The sequence below is a fragment of the Symphalangus syndactylus genome, chromosome 20 (assembly GCF_028878055.3).
Source record: "Symphalangus syndactylus isolate Jambi chromosome 20, NHGRI_mSymSyn1-v2.1_pri, whole genome shotgun sequence".
NCBI lineage: Eukaryota > Metazoa > Chordata > Mammalia > Primates > Hylobatidae > Symphalangus > Symphalangus syndactylus.
Window position 1 is genome coordinate 67354904 of NC_072442.2, and position 19014 is coordinate 67373917.

Consider the following 19014-nt stretch of genomic DNA (forward strand, 5'->3'; position numbering starts at 1 on the left):
CTTGTTAATTGTTAGTATAGAACCTACATTTCGTAATAGAAAACCTTGGACTTGCCAGTGGTAGCTGCTGGAATGAGGTGTTTGTCCAGTACATCCAGAACGTCGCCACAGATTAACTTTAGCTCAGTCTCAACCTGAAAAAATAAAAGTAAATTTAAAAAAATCAGATCCTTGAGGTCTAGAAATTCTGTAAATTATTACACATTCTGTACCTCTGTTTTTGTGGAAGAGAGCTTAGTGTTACAGAGAATTCCTTTCCCTCTCCAAACTCCCTTCTTCCCTTTTGACACGAAAGCAGAGAAAAGCTGCCTGTCAGTTATCAAAAGTATCTTTTCCTTTCTCCACGCAATGAAGTGCTACACACACACACCACCCCCAACCCCAACACCCCCTCACAGTCCAACTGCAGAATCACCAATGACTGAAACTGAACACTGATGCTACTTGGTAAATGCTGGTCAATTACATGACACTTTCACAAGGTAGCAACTATTGTGTCCATTTACTTGGGAAAACAGAAGCTAAGACATTTGCTCAAAGATCATCCCCTTAAAAGAACTGAATAAGCAGAGCTAGGATTTGAAGCCAGGCAGGGTGCAAGGGACAGAACAAAATTCAAACCCAGGCAGTTTCCCTTCAGTACTTAGATTCCTAACAACATTCAACAGGCAACCCTGGAGGGAAGGAGGAAGGGAGGGGAGGGAGGGAGGTAGGGAGGGAGGGGAGGGAGGGAGGGAGGGAGGGGAGGGAGGGAGGGACGGAGGGAGGGAGGGAGGAAGGGGAAGGCAACCAAACTTAGGAATGTGGGTGCAAATAAATTCACTGGTTTGGTGGTCAGAAGTTGAAGGTGTTTCCAACCTACGGCTTCCATTTTCACTGTAAAATGGGATAAAACCAACAACAGCTATTGATACGGAAGCGGTGGGGTCACAGGTTTAAGAAGTATGATGGTTTTGAAATAACAAAATATGATGGTTTTAAAAAATAAAACAAAACCAATTAAAGAGAACAGCTGGACAGTAACAAGGGTTGCTATAAACATTAAATCAGACATGTATGTACAGTGCACGGAACTTTATAAATATTCACGTCCCTCTCCCCTCCTACCACCAACTTAAGTGGAAGAAATTCTTATATTTGTATCATCTGTCATTGCCCGTACTTCATGTTCAATTGTCGTTGAATTGGTTCTAAATCTTCACACATAGCAGGTGAGATACATTTTTTGAGTTGGACTGAATCCTTTCTGCAGAACTTTGCTGTTACTGTCAGAGGGGGTGCTGGTGCAGTGAGAAAAATGGTCGTTCTTGATACTAGACTAACTAAGCTTCAGAGAACCTGGATCCTCCGGCCAGGAAAAAGGATTGTGAACTTCACATGTCATTCCGTCTGTCTCCAAGTCTCGATCTCCCTACCTGTTAAACTGGGGTACGACACTCACCAAACCTACAAAACAATAACCAACATGACCGAAAGAGCTCTGTAAACGGTGTAGCATACAATCTCAAAGGCTGAACACATTGATGGAATCCTTTGGGGAGGTAATTTTTCACAGTATCAAGAACCATAAAAATGTTGAAACCTATTGACCTAGGCATCTCCTTCCCAGAAATATATCCTATGACAAGGGTTTCCACCCTTTTTCTACCCATCCACCCAAAACATCCCCACGGATGGCACATTCCTGGGTTTTGGACTAACGCCTATTAAGCTAGGATGGGAATCACGTACAATCCCTGTTTTGTTGCCACTCAACAAGATACATCCCAGTGAAGGAAGTTATTCTGGGAATCATCTGAATTAAGTAAATAATTCACCAAATGCAGTATTTCACTTATTAACAAATCGGTTGCAAGTTCCACAACCCATCAAGACAAGCATTCAAGACTTGGCGTTCAAGTTGAGAACAGCCATCCTTATGAAATAACTCAAAGGAATGAAGAACTGCATATACCTATGAGTTAGGCTGATCGGTAATAATGATAGTAACAACGTCAGCTCTTTCCTATCCATTCTGTCAGTGCCTCCTCCTGAAAATCCTGTGTGGTGGACAGGAGGGATTTATACCCTCTGTTCTCCAGGTGGAACCATGGGTTTCTATTCACTCAAAATAATTTGACAGCCAACAGCCATGATGGATAGAGCCCTCTTATTTTTTTATTTCTTCCAAGAAAAGGGGGGGGATACGGGTACAAAACATGCAGGTTTGTTACATAGGTATACGTGTGCCATGGTGTTTTGCTGCACCTATTGATCCATCCTCTAAGTTCCCTCCCCTCACCCCCTACCCCCCAACAGGCCCTGGTGTTTGTTGTTCCCCTCTCTGTGTCCATATGTTCTCAATGTTCAACTCCACTTATGAGTGAGAACATGTGGTGTTTGGTTTTCTGTTCCTGTGTTAGTTTGCTGAGGATGATGGCTTCCAGCTTCATCCATGTTCCTGCAAAGGGCATGATCTCTTTCCTTTTTATGGCTATGTAGTAGTCCATAGTGTAGATATACCATATTTTCTTTATCCAGTCTTTCATTGATGGGCATTTGGGTTGGTTCCATGTCTTTGCTATTGTAAACAGTGCTGCAATAAACATGTGTGCATGTGTCTTTATAGTAGAATGATTTACATTCCTTTGGGTGTATACTCAGTAATGGGATTGCTGGGTCAAATGGTATTTCTGCTTCTGGATCTTTGAGGAATCGCCATACTGTCTTCCGCAATGGTTGAACTAGTTTGCATTCCCACCAACAGTGTAAAAGTGTTCCTATTTCTCCACAGCCTCGCCAGCATCTGTTGTTTCCTGACTTTTTAATAATCACCATTCTGACTGGCGTGAGATGGTATCTCACTGTGGTTTTGATTTGCATTTCTCTAATGACCAGTGATGATGAGCTTTTTTTCACGTTTGTTGGCCACATAAATGTCTTCTTTTGAGAAGTGTCTGTTCATATCCTTTGCCTGCTTTTTGATGGGGTTGTCTGTTTTTTTCTTTTTTTTCTTTTTTTTTTGAGACAGAGTCTCGCTCTGTCGCCCAGGCTGGAGTGCAGTAGCGCAATCTCGGCTCACTGCAAGCTCCGCCTCCCAGGTTCACGCCATTCCCCTGCCTCAGCCTCTCCGAGTAGCTGGGACTACAGGCGCCCGCCACCACGCCCGGCTAATTTTTTTGTATTTTTTTTTTTTTTAGTAGAGACAGGGTTTCACCGTGGTCTCGATCTCCTGACCTCGTGATCTGCCTGCCTCGGCCTCCCAAAGTGCTGGGATTACAAGCGTGAGCCACCGCGCCCGGCCAATCACGGAGTTTTAAGATGTCCTGATAGACCCATGGGTTTAATGGGGTGTGGGTATGTGTGTGGGGGTGTGGGTGTGGGTGTGGTTTTGTGCACCCCTATGGGCACACTTGAATTTTCAGCTAGTCATAGGGAACATAGGGGACAATGCTGACTGCCAAATGAGACACATGAGAAAACAGTCCTGCCCCCCAATGTAAGCCAACTACAAAGAAAGATTCAAAATGATGGAATAACTGTGCTTTTCAAAAATAAATAAATAATGGCTCAGGGAGACATCTGTGGTCCAAGAATCAGGACACTCCAGCCTGCACAGCTCTGATATGACCTTCCTGCATGACTTTGCCCAAGTACACATTCCTCTCGGAGCATTAGCCCCTGCGGGTAAAATAAAGGAAGTGATCCTTTTCACTCTGATGCTTCTTGACTCATGGCTTCCCTTGGTAAACCTACCTAGGCTCAGACCTTTCGGCTGAAAGCCTTTTGGGGTGGACACTGTTGGGAAGAATATCCAATACAGAAAACGGTCTTGCCAACAAATTCCATCGAGACCCACAGACAGCAGATCACCAAAACGTGGGAGACGACAAACATCCCTGTGGCTCTCCATTCGCCGCTGGGACAAAAGCTGGCAGGTTAGGCAAATAGAAATCAATAATTGGCTTTATCCATTAACATCTGAGTCAAAGCAGTTCTGGATATGGCTTTATCCATAACAGATATGGCTTTATCCACTAATGGATATAACTTTCTCCATTAATATCTGAGTCAAAGCAATTCTGGAATTCCCAGCTCCATAGTGTAGAGCGTGGCGTCATGAATCCAAACCACTTCCTTTCAGACCAAGATGTCTGTTCAGGCTTAATGCGGGTCACTAACTCCAGATGTGGAATGCTGATTTGTACAATCTCCAGGCTAAAAGGGACCTGAAACTTCTTCCAATGACCATTTTCAACAACATTCCTCATTAAGTGCTCGACCAGCTTCTGCTTACACATCTCCAACATGTGGAGCAGTTGCTGGATTCTATTGAGCCAAAATCTTTCTCAGTTTCCTAGTTCTGCCCATTCTGGAACACATCCGCTCCTCCTGCCTCTAGGACAGTCCCCCTCAAATCTTCTCTTCTCCAGCGGTCCACGCCCAGCCCCGACCACTGTGGCTTAGAGCGTGCGGTTACTCCCTGGGTCAGCTGGGAGGGCAGGGGCTGCTGTGGATGGTGAAGCCTCACACACCCCAGCCCACCTCTCCCCAGCCAGCCCCATCAGGGGCACAGAGTCTCTATCTGTCCAGCTAGTCTGGCACACAGAGTGGCCCAGGGCAGAGAAACCGGCCCAGAGGGCACTGCTAGGCCCGGACTCCTCAGTTTGCCTCAAGCCAGATGAACTAATCAATCGCCATGTTATCTGAAGGCCAAGTTTCTATTTCTGCTATTTAAGATTAACACTTATGGTTACTATTTTTATAATTCCACCTCGAACATTTTTACATGAATCCTTTCACCAGACAGTGGCGGCAGAGTGGATGTTCTGGTGGTTTTGGCCCCGGTCACCTGGAAAATCCTTCCGTCTCCACTTCACCTCTGCCCCCCAGACTGACTCCGTGTCATTTCAGAAGGAGAACATCAGAGGATGAGGACATAAAAATAAGCTCGAAGTCTTGGCAGATGCTTCTCTCTCACAAGCTTCCCCTTCAGCTTCAAAATTCACAGTTAAAAGAAAAAAAAAAACTTCGTACCAAAGCAGTTGAGGCATTTTGTTAAATTCCCCCACCGAGACATACTGAGGTATGCGACTAACTGCTGAGTGCTAAGATGGTATCGATCGAGCACCTGCTATTTCTGCTTAAGCTGAAGCCACGATCCCAGCACAGAGGCTACTGCGAGGCCAGGACAAGGAAAAGAGCCAGGCCCTTTCACCCAGATCGCAGCGGCCCAGCAGGACTTGCTGTCTCATGCAGACTTTTGTGTGTGTGAAGAAAAGCTTTTTGTCTTGCTCTGGGCACCCTGAGGCCAAATATATAATACTTACATCCAGCCCCAAAGCCCCCAGTCTGTCTCCACTTTTAAAATCACATACTTCATTGTAGTAATTTTCATTCTCAACTGAAATGTCTTTTCCATATTGAAAATTAAAACCCTGTGTTAATTATGCTACCAAAAACATCTCTCAGCTTGAGAAAGTTTGAACCTTGGGGTGTCAGGAAACGTTCACTCCAAGGATGGTCTCCTTTTCCCTGAAGGGTTCCAGAAGGGCATTTCCAGAGCGCATTCCCCTCCTCCCCCAGGATATCCGCCTTACCTCCGTCCCCCGCACACTCTGGGATGGAATCAAGGGTCTCCCACAAATTCAGGCAACCCAGTTACAGCAGGAGAGATGGTACAATGTGTGGGCTGGGGCTGGGGCTGACAGGGGGAAGCTGGAGGAGGAAAGACTCCTCTCCCTCCTCCTCAAGGCTCCTGCCCCTTCCCCGCCACCCATCTCTCCCAGCCAAGCTGACCTGCAATTGGTAAAACCAGAGGCTTCACCCAGGACTTCAGGAGGCTCCCAGGCTCCAGACTGCTGCTGGCTGTAGGTTTACACCAACTCTTTGCCAAGTAACAAAATCCAGGATGTTTCCCACTCAGACAAACTGACAACTGCCCCTCAGTTCAGACACCCACTGAGCACTGAGCATGAGGGTGCACTCTGCTTCTAGGCCAGCACAGCGGGACTCCATCATCCCTGGAATCCTCTCTGCACAGAGTCGGTGACTCCGCCTGCAGCGCCAGACAGCGCACGCGCACACCAGCTCCGGGTTCCGCTTCTACACCGACGTTTCTGGGAACTCCTCTATTTCTTCAAATGCATTGAGAGTGGTTTTGCTGTTGTTCCTGGAAGAATCTTGGATTTTGTTGAAATCTGCTTTTTAAAAAATATATATTTTAGAAATATATCACTCTGCATAATGTGTTTCTTTTTTTTTCTTGTCGTTTTTTTTTTTTTTTGAGATGGAGCTTCACTTTTGTCACCCAGGCTGGAGTGCAGTGGTGCGATCTCAGCTCACTGCAACCCCCACCTCCCAGGTTCAAGCAATTCTCCTGACTCAGCCTCCCGAGTAGCTGGGATTATAGGCACCTGCCACCACGTTCAGCTAATTTTTGTATCTTTAGTAGAGACAGGGTTTCACCATGTTGGCCAGGCTGGTCTCAAACTCCTGACCTCAGGTGATTCACCCGACTCAGCCTCCCAAAGTGCTGGGATTACAGGCGTGAGCCACCACGCCCGGCCTGCATGATGTGTTTCTATGGCTTAGGGCTACACCATTTTAAAAGTTGTGCCAACTAGGGTTCTAAAAGTCAGAGCTGGAAGAGACCTAAGAAGCATTTCCATTCAACCCTCCCATTTGACAGATGGCGAAAGTCAGGACCCTTAGGCTTGATCTGCCCAAGGTTACATGGTCTGAGACAGGAGCGGACACCATGTCACCTCACAGCGACAGTACCTGTTCGTCTTACAGGCCCCGGGTCTTCGTTAAGGAAGGAGACGTGCGTCTTCCATTCAGTCCACTTCACTTCATTGATCCTGCAAGTGTGATCATCATTCTTACTATTTCACCAGTGCCTCACTGAGTACAAACAAATAGCCCTGCGTTTGGGACATCCTGGTGTCTACACAGCTCCCCATCTGTCTGTCCTAGAGATCAGGAGCACCCCTGACCCGAGGGGTCACACCAGAGTTGTTGGAGTTCGAACTCTATCCCCATCTCCATGTCCCCAGGCCTCAGAGAATCAGTTCTCCTTCCACTGTAGGGAACTCGGAAATCCTTCAAGTTGCCCAGACAGGCGTAAAGGGTCCAACTTCAGACCCCAGCTGCTGCGCCTGACTAGTGACAGCCCGGGGGAAGCGGGGACAGACAGAGGGAGGGCCCAGGCCACAAGGGTGTGAAGATTAAACTCCAAGTGTAACAGGGGTTGAGGAGGCACAAAGAGCCTGTGGTCAGGGTCTATGCCCCAAGAAGAGTGGGTGGCGTCTGAGTTGTTAGAATAGAACCATAGGCATTGATGTGACTTAAATTCACATCCAGAGAACATCTCTAGAGTGAGGGTGGCAACATCAGAACTGTCTGTTAGGGTAATGATTGCAGTCAGAAATGATGCTTTCCATGGGGTGAGGTTTCAGTCAGAGAAGTGGGTTAAGGTATGGTCATACTCAAAGAAGGTGGTCTGTAGGCTCAGGCAGTTGGGTCAGGGTAGGAGGAGGTGGGCTTACCAGAAAAGGTGTTCATGGGGCCGGGCACCGTGGCTTACGCCTGTAATCCGAGCACTTTGGGAGGCCGGGGGGTTGGTGGATCACTTGAGGCCAGGAGTTCAAGACCAGCCTGGCCAAGGTGATGAAACCCTGTCTCTACTAAAAATACAAAAATTATCCAGGCGTGCTGGCGTGTGCCTGTAGTCCCAGCTACTGGGGAGGCTGAGGCATGAGAATCACTTTAACCAGGGAGGTGGAGGTTGCAGTGAGCAGAGATCACACCACTGCACTCCAGCCTGGAACTCCGTTTAAAAAAAAAAAACGAAAAGGTGGTCATAGGATATGTAAGGACTTAAAAAAAAAATCCAAAAGCCAGAGATCTGTCAAAGTAGCCGTGTCACTTTCCATCTGCCAGGGGCAAAAGGGGCCTCAAGTCACCCGGGGTCACAGGAACTCACACAGGGTAAACAGCAGGAAAAGGAGTACCCAGCAGGCAGATCTTCCCTAAACCAGATAGCGAACAGAGAGAGACCGTGGAGGCACCTCCAAAAAGGCAGAGACAGGGGCTGGGTGCGGCGGCTCACGCCTGTAATCCCAGCACTTTGGGAGGCTGAGGTGGGTGGATCACCTGAGGTCAGGAGTTCAAGACCAGATTGACCAATATAGTGGGACTCTGCCTCTACTAAAAATACAAAATTAGCCAGGTGTGGTGGCGCATGCCTGTAATCCCAGCTACTTGGGAAACTGAGGCAGGAGAATCACTTGAACCCGGGAAGCAGAGGTTGCAATGAGCCAAGATCGCACCACTGCACTCCCGCCCGGGCAACAAGAGCAAAACTCCGTCTCAAAAAAAAAAGAAAGAAAGAAAAATGCAGAGAGGGGAGCCACTGTTGGCAGTCTCCTTCTCTTTCTCTTCTGAAGCTCGGGAACCCCCATCCCAGGGCCTGCAACCCCATAAGCAAATTCCTTCTTCCGAGGAGGCCACTGTAAGAGACAGTAGCTGTGGTTATGGTGAGCAAGGGGCAGCACTGTTTCTCTAACATCTTGTCACTGACCTGCTCCTCTCTACCCACCCCAAAGACCACCGCCCCAGGGCCCTTCTCCCTTTGTTACCGCAAACACAGTCGGAAATCTCCCTCGGCCACTTTGCACAGCTCTCCCATCCGGAATCTGCTCCTCAGCCATTCTGGTAACATTTTCTCAAACTCCAAGATGGTCCTGGCTCTCTGGGGACATAAGCAAGTCTAAGGAGTAGGCATCCACACTCACAAGCACACACAAATGCACACACACTGTCAGAGAGCCCACTCCACCCTCACCTCATGCTTAATGCATAGATCGCAAGGGTTTGGCTAATCTACAGAATTCAAAGACAAAAAAGCAGGCCGGGCACAGTGGCTCACGCCTATAATCCCAGCACTTTGGGAGGCCAAGGTGGGTGGATCACCTGAGGTCAGGAGTTCGAGACCAGCCTGGCCAACATGGCGAAACCCCATTTCTACTAAAAACACAAAAATTAGGGCTAAGCGTGACGGCTCTTGCCTGTAATCCCAGCACTTTGGGAGACCAAGGCGGGTGGATCACCTGAGGTCAGGAGTTCGAGACCAGCCTGGCCAACATGGCGAAACCCCATCTCTACTAAAAACACAAAAATTAGCTAGGCGTGTGTCAGGTGCCTATAATCCCAGCTACTCAAGAGGCTGAGGCAGGAGAATCACTTGAACCTGGAGGTTGGAGGTTGCAGTGAGTCAAGATCCCATCATTGCACTCCAGCCTGGGTGACAGAGCGAAACTCCATGATATAAATAATATTTCTGAAAGCCCAGGAGCTTCCTATCTGACAATGCTGGGGTCCTGGAATCCCATGGCAGAAGACTGTTCAAACATCATTTAGTCCCACCCCCTCCCCAGCTTGGAATCTCTGCAGTTTCCTGGCCATAATTTTTCCAGTCTCTCTTGAACAGTGTCAACAAACCAATTAAGAGGGCCTTGGCCAGGCGCAGTGGCTCACTCCTGTAATCCCAGCACTTTGGGAGGCTGAGGCGGGAGAATCGCTTTGACCTCAGGAGTAAGAGACCAGCCTGGGCAACGTGGTGAAACCGCATCTCTACAAAAAATACAAAAATGACCCAGGAGTGGTGGCACATGCCTGTAATCCCAGCTACTAGGGAGGCTGAGGTGGGAGAATCGCTTGAGCCTGGGAGGCAGAGGTTGCAGTCAGCTGATATCGTGCCACTGCACTCCAGCCTAGGCAACAGAGCAAGACCCTGTCTCAAAAAAAAAAAAAAAAAAAAAAAAGGAGGGCCTTAATAGTGAGAAACTTCCATGTGTGACATCAAAGCTTTTCTCCCTGTAGTATTCCCATGTACATCTACCTTCCGGACCACAGAAGGGATCTGCTCCCTCTTTCACAGGTTCTTCTGCAGATATCCAAAGCACGCTCACCTTTTTCAATAAGCATTTCTTTTTTTTTTTCTTTTTTTTGAGACAGAGTTTTTGCTCTGTCACCCAGGCTGGAGTGCAATGGCACGATCTCGTCTCACTGCAACCTCCACCCCCGGGGTTCAAGCGATTCTCCTGCCTCAGCCTCCCCAGTAGCTGGGATTACAGGCACGTACTACCACACCGGGCTAGTTTTTGTATTTTTAGTAGAGATGAGGTTTCACCATGTTGGCCAAGCTGGTGTCGAACTCTTGACCTCAGGTGATCCACCCACTTCGGCCTTCCAAAGTGCTAAGAATACAGGGGTGAGCCACCATGCCCGGCCACCAACAACCATTTCATAAGAGGCAGTCTCCAGTCCTCTCCCAAACCTGGTTACCACCTCTGGACCCATCCTATGCATTGGTTTCCTCAGCACGTAAGAAGTGTTCAGGCCAGGATGGAATACAGCAGAGCTGTCACCCCCATTGTCCTAGACACTGTACTCCTCTTAATGCAACCTAAGGTCAAACTTCAACATCCACACATCACACTGTCAACCCTGAGCAGAGCACCCCCAGAAGCCTGAGGTTTTCTATGCATGCTGTTGCACAGCCACACTTCCTAGACTCTACGCTCAAAGAACCTGGGCTAAGGCCTCCTCAAACCTGGCCACACACTGAGGAGCCTGTGCAGATTCTCAGGCCTCACCTTAGACTCACTGGTGCTGACAGTAGTCAATGACCATGTGCTGAACTGAGTCGCATGGAGGCCCCCACACTGGGGTCTCCACCTAGACTCACCTGCAGGCGCCAGATACGCTCACTCTCCTTGGAGACGTTCTCCACAGTCTCGCCCATCAGAGCAATGAGCATGTTGAGGAGCAGAACGAAGGTGAGGATGACGTAGGTGATGAGCAGGAACAGAAAGAGAATGGGATACTTGGAGTTCTGCTGGATGTTCAGGTCACCCAGGCCTATGGTGAGCTTGAAGAGTTCCAGCACTGCGTCGCTGAAGCTGCCGTAGGAGCTGCAGTCCTTGTTGTCTTTGGCACACTTCTCGATCAGCGAGGCCAGGGCTAAGGGAACATAACAGGGTGCTCTCCTCAGCTCTCCGCCTGGTGAATTACTCTACAAGTTTGCATGGATTTGCCCACATGACAAGCCTGCTGCCTCTTTCTCTCTAGCCATTAAATCCCATCTCCAGCTTCAGGTCCTCCCAAAGCCTCATAAGGCTGGCTTCTCTGCCCTGGCCTCCTGCAGAAAGCCCTTCTACCTAACAAAGCCCAGAGTCTTCTCTCCTTCCTCTACCCCACAGTCTGCCCTTGATCACTTGCAGCCTTGCAGAGCTGCTAATTATAATCCGTGTGTGTGTCCCTGGCTCCCCAGCTAGTCTTTGAGCTCCTGACTTCCTCTAGCCTGGGTCACCTCCCTCAAGGCTGTAAGATCCTGAATCTCTTCCTAATGCTCTGTCGTGAGTTCCCCATGAGCAAGACCAGGCTCACACTTCCATTCTTTCCAACACACCACAGTAGAGGTTCACTGCTGAATGGATGGATGGATATGGATGGATTGGATGGATGGATGGATGGATGGATGGATGGATGGATGGATATGGATGGATGAATGGATGGATGGATATGGATGGATGGATGGATAATTAGATGGATGATTGGATGGATGGATGGATGGATGGATGGATGACTGGATGGATGGATGGATGGATGGATGGGTATGGATGGATGAATGGATGGATGGATATGGATGGATGGATGGATAATTAGATGGATGATTGGATGGATGGATGGATGGATGGATGACTGGATGGATGGATGGATGGGTGGATGACTGGATGGATGTATGGATGGATGGATGGATGGATGGATCGATGGATGGATGATTAGATGGATGGATGGATGGATGATTGGATGGATGGATGGATGGATGGATGGATGGATGGATGGATGGATCGATGGATGGATGATTAGATGGATGGATGGATGGATGGATGGATGGATGGATGGATGGATGACTGGATGGATGGATGGATGGATGGATGGATCAATGGATCGATGGATGGATGGATGGACAGATAAGTGGATGAGCAAATTAAATGAGAGAGTAAATAGATGGATGAATAAACAAGCAGGTGAAGGAGCAAATAAATAAGCAAATTGTGACCCAGAAAAGGTACCAGACAGATGGAAACAGCTACCTAATTTCAAATGTCAATGGTCACTGAAGAAAAGAAAAAAAAGCAACTGGTACATGGGGGAAAACAATATCTCTCTATGCAGAGGTTAGAAATGCAACCAGATGGTGCTGTTCCCTCTGTTGTAAATGGAGAGATTTTAAGAGGGGGCTCCTTCCTGGTCCCAGCAGACCAGAGAGGCTCTCACAGTTATGTCTAAAGCAAACTGTGAGAGTAACATGATGTGAAATCCAAAGGAAGTCGCCTCAGGGCACTAATTTGCTCCTACTTTGCAAAGACCATCAATTGAGTTTCTGTGGACTTTAGTTTCCCCATCTGTTAAAATGGGGCTGAAAACACTTGCAGAACCTATCTTAGGTCGTGAGGGCCGCGTAAGCAATGAATGGGAAAGCCAGAGCTATATACCACATGGTGAAGTTGGATTATGAGTGGCTGGCCTGATTTGAATCCTGGAGTCTCTAAGCCTCAGTTACCTTATGATCGGGGTGATGATTCCCTCTTGATCAAGTTGTTGAGAGAAGTAAAAAGGTAATGCTTGATTAGGAGATATACCTAATGTAAATGACGAGTTAATGGGTGCAGCACACCAACATGGCACATGTATACATATGTAACAAACCTGCACGTTGTGCACATGTACCCTAGAACTTAAAGTATAATAAAAAAAAAATATATATATATATATATATATAAAGGTAATGCATGGAAAATGCCAAGCATGGCAAGTGCCCCACTGGTAGCTGGTCTAATTGTTGCCGACGCCACCATACACTTTGTCATTTTGACATCTGTATAAAGTGTTTATAAATGTGGGAGTTACTATTATTTATAAATCAATTACCTACTCCAAATCCAAGCAAAAACACAATATATACGAACAAGAACTTCAGAACATCATGCAAAATGACCTATAAAGAAATAAACATAATTCAAGTGTAAGGTGCAAGCACATATTCACGGTACCCTGATCTTCCTGCTTCCCACCTTCTCCCACCCCCCACCCTAACTGTCTCTTCACTTGGGCCACTCTCCCTTCCCCCAGCCAAATCCTCCTGATGCTCCAAGGCTCAACTCCGGATCCCGCCTCCTCCAGCAAGCCTTCTGCTTCTGCTCCAGCCCCAGGTTCTCTTCTCCCTGTGATTCACCCTGTACCTTTCACCATAGGGTCTCACATCTGGAATCCTCACACTTCCTGGGGGCAGTGGCATGCTGGAGCCAGCTCAGAACAGCTTGCAAGAGCTGATCGTTAAATTCTTATGAAGCTTGTGAGCTGGTTGTTAAACACAGCCATTATTCAGAACTAAATCAAACTTTCAGTTATCAGATGAATAAGTTCTGGGGATCTAATAGACAGCATGATGACTATAGTTAACAATACTGTGTTGTGTACTAGAAATTTGCTAAGAGAATAGATCAGAAATGTTCTCACCACACACAAAGAAATGGCAACTATGTGAGGTGATGGGTGTGTTAACTAATTTGAAATTGGAAATCATTTCACAATATATACCTATATCAAATCCTCACATTGTACATCTTAAATTATCTTAAATTTATACAATTATATATGTCAACTATACCTCAATAAAGCTGGGGGTAAAGAAATTATTATTTGTATTGCCAAAAAATTAAACCACATAAACTTACAATTAAATTAAAATAAGTTATATTTAAAACAAAGACAGGCCGGGGCACAGTGACTCACGCCTGTAATCCCAACACTTTGAGAGGCTGAGGTGGGTGGATCGCCTGAGGTCAGGAGTTGGAGGCCAGCCTGGCCAACATGGCGAAACCCCGTCTCTACTAAAAATACAAAAATTAGCTGGGTGTGGTGGCACACACCTGTGATCCCAGCTACTCCAGAGGCTGAGGCAGGAGAATTGCTTGAACCCAGGAGGAAGAGGTTGCAGCGAGCCTAGATCGCACCACTGCACTCCAGCCTGGGAGGCAGAGCAAGACTCTGTCTCAAATAATTAATTAATTCATTCATTCATTAATTTAATTAAATAAAACAAAGACAATAAATGTTCAAAACTCATCCCTGTCCAGTTATTTCACTATATTTACAATTGTGTGTGCTTTTGAGGTTACTTATCTCTATCATAGCCATATGGTGGGAATTCTAGAGTGATGTGGATCTGCATGTTTCTCCCTAACTCCATGTCCGGTAACATAAAGTTGGTAGCTGGAAATTGGCCCTGAGAGGAGAACAGTAGTCTGCCCTTCTGTTCGGTTTTACTTTCTGCAGTTTTGGTTGCCTGTGGTCAACTAAGACCCAGAAATATTACACACAATGCAATATTCTGAGAGAGACAACATTCACATACTTTTATTACAGTATATTGCTATCATTGTTCTGTTAGTTATTGCCATTAATCTCACTGGGCCTAATTTATAAAATAAATTTTATAAATTCCACATAGCCAGCTGAGTCTTAGAATAATTTGTTGCTTTGTTTTTTGCGCCCCAGCACTTTAGGAGGCCAAGGCGGGCGGATCGCCTGAGGTCAAGAGTTGAAGACCAGCCTGGCCAACATGGTGAAACCTGGACTCTACTAAAAATACAAAAATTAGCTGGGCATGGTGCATGCCTGTAGTCCCAGCTACTCAGGAGGCTGGGGCGGGAGAACTGTTTGAACCCGGGAGGCAGAGGTTGCAGTGAGCCGAGATCGCACTATTGCGCTCCAGCCTGGGCAACAGAGCAAGACTCGGTCACAAAAAAAAAAAAAAAAAAAAGCAAAAAATTATTCTAAGACTCAACTGGCTAAGTGGAATTTACAGTAAATTGTATTGTATAGTATATTTTCATAGTATATGTATAGGAAAAAACATAGCATATTATATAGGGTTTGGTGCTATCTGCAGTTTCAGGCATTCATGGAGGGTCCTAGAACATTTCCCCCCAAGATTAAGGGGGAGCTACTGTATTTACATCATGAAAATTGGTAAATGCCACAAATCAGAGATTGATTGACTCACTGTTTTGTTGATATCTAGATCTAAATGATTGAAGACAGTGATGGAGAAACTATTAATCCAATTAAATTTTAAAATATGTTCTGTCTGCAGCCTTTACATTGTGTATAGCACAAAAATATCAACAGAATATTCTTCTGATATTTGCAAACTAGTATCCAATTCAGCAAAGAAGTTGCTCACATCATTGATAAACAAGTAAAGTTCAACGTAAATCTTAATTGTTTCACTTTAATCACTGCTTATAAAGAAAACTCTCAACCAACATTCATGGGTGAATAGCACTCTTTTGTCAATTGCAACCAAAGGTTGACAACAAAAACTAGAATTCAATAAAAGGCAACAAATAGGCCGGGTGCGGTGGCTCACGCCTGTAATCCCAGCACTTTGGGAGGCCGAGGCGGGCAGATCACCTGAGGCCAGGAGTTCAAGACAATCCTGGCCAACATGCCGAAACCCCGTCTCTACTAAAAATACAAAAATTAGGCGGGCGTGGTGGTGCATGCCTGTGATCCCAGCTACTCCGGAGGCTGAGGCAGGAGAATGGGTTGAACCCAGGAGGAAGAGGTTGCAGCAAGCCGAGATCTCACCACTGCACTCTGGCCTGGGCAGCAGAGCAAGACTCAGTCTCAAAAAAAAAAAAAAAAGCAACAAATTATTCTGAGACTCAACTGGCTATGTGCAATTTACAATAAATTGTATTGTATATTTTCATTATTTGCAAATTGTGTGATACACATCGTTTATATAGTAAAATGTATGATAAGTGTATGTGTATACGTATGGAATATACATATTCCACCTACACACACACACATACACACAGAGAACAGTTGTTAAATGTTTACCGGCACGCCACTGCCCAGGGGTGACAACAGTCCTCCACAAAGTGTACCCCTCCCCAGCACCCCACAAGCCTGGGGGACTTAAGGTCTCGACACTTAAAGCCTGACCGAAAGCAAAGGCAGCGCGTGGCATTCGGCAGGAAGAGCAGTGGCCTGCCCCCTGGTAAACCCCTCTTCCGCTCCAGATCTCAGTTTCCCCATCTGAAAAAAAGCCATCCTCCGAGGGCCCTCCCGCCGGCGCAGCTCCCAACGAACCTTCTGGATCATGACGCTGTACATGCCCATGGACTGGAAGCCCCGCGTATAGTAGAGCATGTTCGCCCAGCCCAGGGCCATGGCCAGCACGAGGCAGGCGAGGTACTCTTTGTAGGCAAACAAGTACAAGAAGACAGACAGTATCACAAGCACAGCTTGGATAAAACTGTTCAGGAGACACAGGAGACACGGGCCTTACTTACTTCTCAGCATCAGGGCAAAGATATGCAAATCCCCCAAACCTCCCTTAAACCCCCTGAACAGTCACCCCGGTGACGGATGCACAAGAGACCAGAATCAGGCTGCCTCAGATCCATTTGGCTACCATAGAATTCAGCCTGTAGAGACATCACCAGATGCCACTCACAGTCTGTGGTAAGCTGATTGCAGCTGGTGGGGACTTAAAAAAAAGAAAAAACACACATCCACAGGGCCGCAGAAGATTCTAGGGTAGTGCCCAGGAGGCCATATATTTTTTAAATTACCCACACGGGCCTGGTGTAGTGGCTGTTGCCTATAATCCCAACACTTTGGGAGGTCGAGGCAGGAGAAACACTTCAGGCCAGGAGTTCAGGGCCAGCCTGAGCGACATAGTGAGACCATGTCTCTACAAAAAAAAAAAAGAAAAGAAAAATAATCTAAATCACCCACATAATTTCTGATTCCTGCATCGATTTGAGAACTACTGGAGTAGACCAAAGATGTGGTAAAGGATTGTATTTTTAACCAAAATGACAAAACTGCCAATATCTATACTTATAAGCCAATCATACTTTTTAAATCGTGGTTTTTTTTGGGGGGGTAGGGGGGCAGAGGCAGAGTCTTGCTCTGTCACCCAGGCTGGAGTACAGTGGCATGAACTCTGCTCACTGCAACCTCTGCCTCCCAGGCTCAAGCGATTCTCCTGCCTCAGCCTCCCTAGTAGCTGGGATTACAGGCACCCGCCACCACGCCCGGCTCATTTTTGTATTTTTAGTAGAGACGGGGTTTCACCATGTTGGCCAGGCTGGTCTCGAACTTCTGACCTCAGGTGATGCACCCACCTCGGCCTCCCAAAGTGCTGGGATTACAAGCATGAGCCATCGTGCCCGGCCCACGGTTAAAATGTTTTTAAGTACAATATATCGCAAACATACAAAATCAATATTTACTCCTACACAGTCATACGCAGACATCTGCATAACATCCGTTATGCAGACATCTGGATAAAAACACTGTCTTATAACATCAGGCAGTTTCCAAAATGATAAAATAGCTAGCCAAAGTCACAACACAGGCACGATTGTAAGAAAAACCATCTGATTCATCAACTGCATTTTAGACTGAAATGAGGAAGAATGTCTCCCTCCACACTAACAAAACAAGAAGCAGAAGAGGCCAGCGCAGGAGCTCACACCTGGAATCCCAGCACTCTGGGAGGCTGAGGCGGGCAGATCACTTGAGGTCAGGAGTTCAAGACCAGCCTGACCAACATGGCGAAACCCCGTCTCTACTAAAAATACAAAAAGTAGCCAGGTGTGATGGTGCACGTCTGTAATCCCAGCTACTCAGGAGGCTGAGGCAGGAGAATCGCTTGAATCTGGGAGGTGGAGGTTACAGTGAGCCGAGGTCACGCCATTGCACTCCAGCCTGGGCAACAAAAGTGAAACTCCATTTGAATTTTTAAAAAAATGTAAAAAGGACTGCTAAGCCTGTTCCTGCCTTCTCCATTCCATGCTGCCTTCTGCACGGGGCTCTGTGATGGATGGAGTTGGCCATCACCACCACCTTGGCCTCCCAGAGTGCTGGAATTACAGACATGAGCCACCGCGCCCGGCAGCCCTGAAGTTTTCTGACCCTCTCCATGGGCATCTACGTGTCTCCTACTAGGAGGAAGAGAGGAGACCCCTGGCGTGTAACCATGGTAGAGTGACTGGGACACGGTGGCATGGTAGGGTGTTTGTTCAAGAGGGACATGGCAGCCACCATACAGGACGTCAACCCTGCCTGTGAGGCAATAACCAAGGAGCCAGACCTACTTACAAGACAAAGTGGAACCAGGCATCCGAGAGGATGGACTGCAGATCCGAGGGCCTCAGCAGGAAGATGGCAATGCCCTAAGGCCAGGAAGGAAAGAAAAACTGCACCCTCTTCATGGCTCTCAACCGGGGAGCTGAGCTTCTTCATGGCCCTCACTGGGGGAGCTGAGCAAAGGGTGCTTCCCCAGGACCAAGACTCAGTGAGGGTTGAATGCACAAACGCCCAGCTAGAGTCCAGGTGGCGGATCTGAAAGGGGACCTGTGCCTGGGGGGCGTAGGCACCTCCACAGTGAAGGTGAACGCTCCCTCAAATCTTCTCACCTCCCTCACTCCTTACCCCATCCTCACCCCAGAACCTGCAAAGCGGTACTATCACTACAGCCGCCTTCCATTCTCCACATCCAGCCTAGTGTTCCAGCCTCCGAGCCTTTGCTCATGCTGTTCCCCATACCCACCCTGTAATGACCTTGTCCTCATCGTTCTCGTGCCCAATCCTACCCCACCGGAGTAAGTGCCATCTCTGCCTTCAAGCATCTCTACCATTCCTTGTCCCAAGATAAAAGTCACGTCCCTTCCTCTGAACACTGACCAGAACCCAGCTTAGGGTCTTTTTTGGTCTATCATAAAGTCTTGGTATTTATGCCCATGTTATGTCCGCCACCAGGCTGTGAACTCAAAGAGGGCAAACTCGTCCCATCCCTGTCACCTCCTCCAAGGCCACACATATATAGAAAGTGCTCAGATTATATGTGTTGATTCATTGGATGGATGGATGGATGGA

General features: G+C 47.2%; 1 protein-coding gene across 1 annotated transcript in view; it reads right to left on the reverse strand.

The window, feature by feature from the left end:
- The window catches only part of LOC129469951 (transient receptor potential cation channel subfamily V member 3), a 46762-nt gene that overhangs the window by 256 nt on the left and 27492 nt on the right, over nt 1-19014 (reverse strand). Inside the window, exons 12-20 of the mRNA XM_063629669.1 lie at nt 18238-18311; nt 16216-16381; nt 12982-13048; nt 10733-11007; nt 8622-8734; nt 6763-6842; nt 5779-6182; nt 1324-1446; nt 28-134 (exon numbers count right to left, since the gene is read on the reverse strand). Coding sequence (XP_063485739.1) covers nt 6085-6182; nt 6763-6842; nt 8622-8734; nt 10733-11007; nt 12982-13048; nt 16216-16381; nt 18238-18311 — 873 coding nt within the window. The 3' untranslated portion in view covers nt 28-134; nt 1324-1446; nt 5779-6084. The remainder of the gene's footprint in view (nt 1-27; nt 135-1323; nt 1447-5778; nt 6183-6762; nt 6843-8621; nt 8735-10732; nt 11008-12981; nt 13049-16215; nt 16382-18237; nt 18312-19014) is intronic.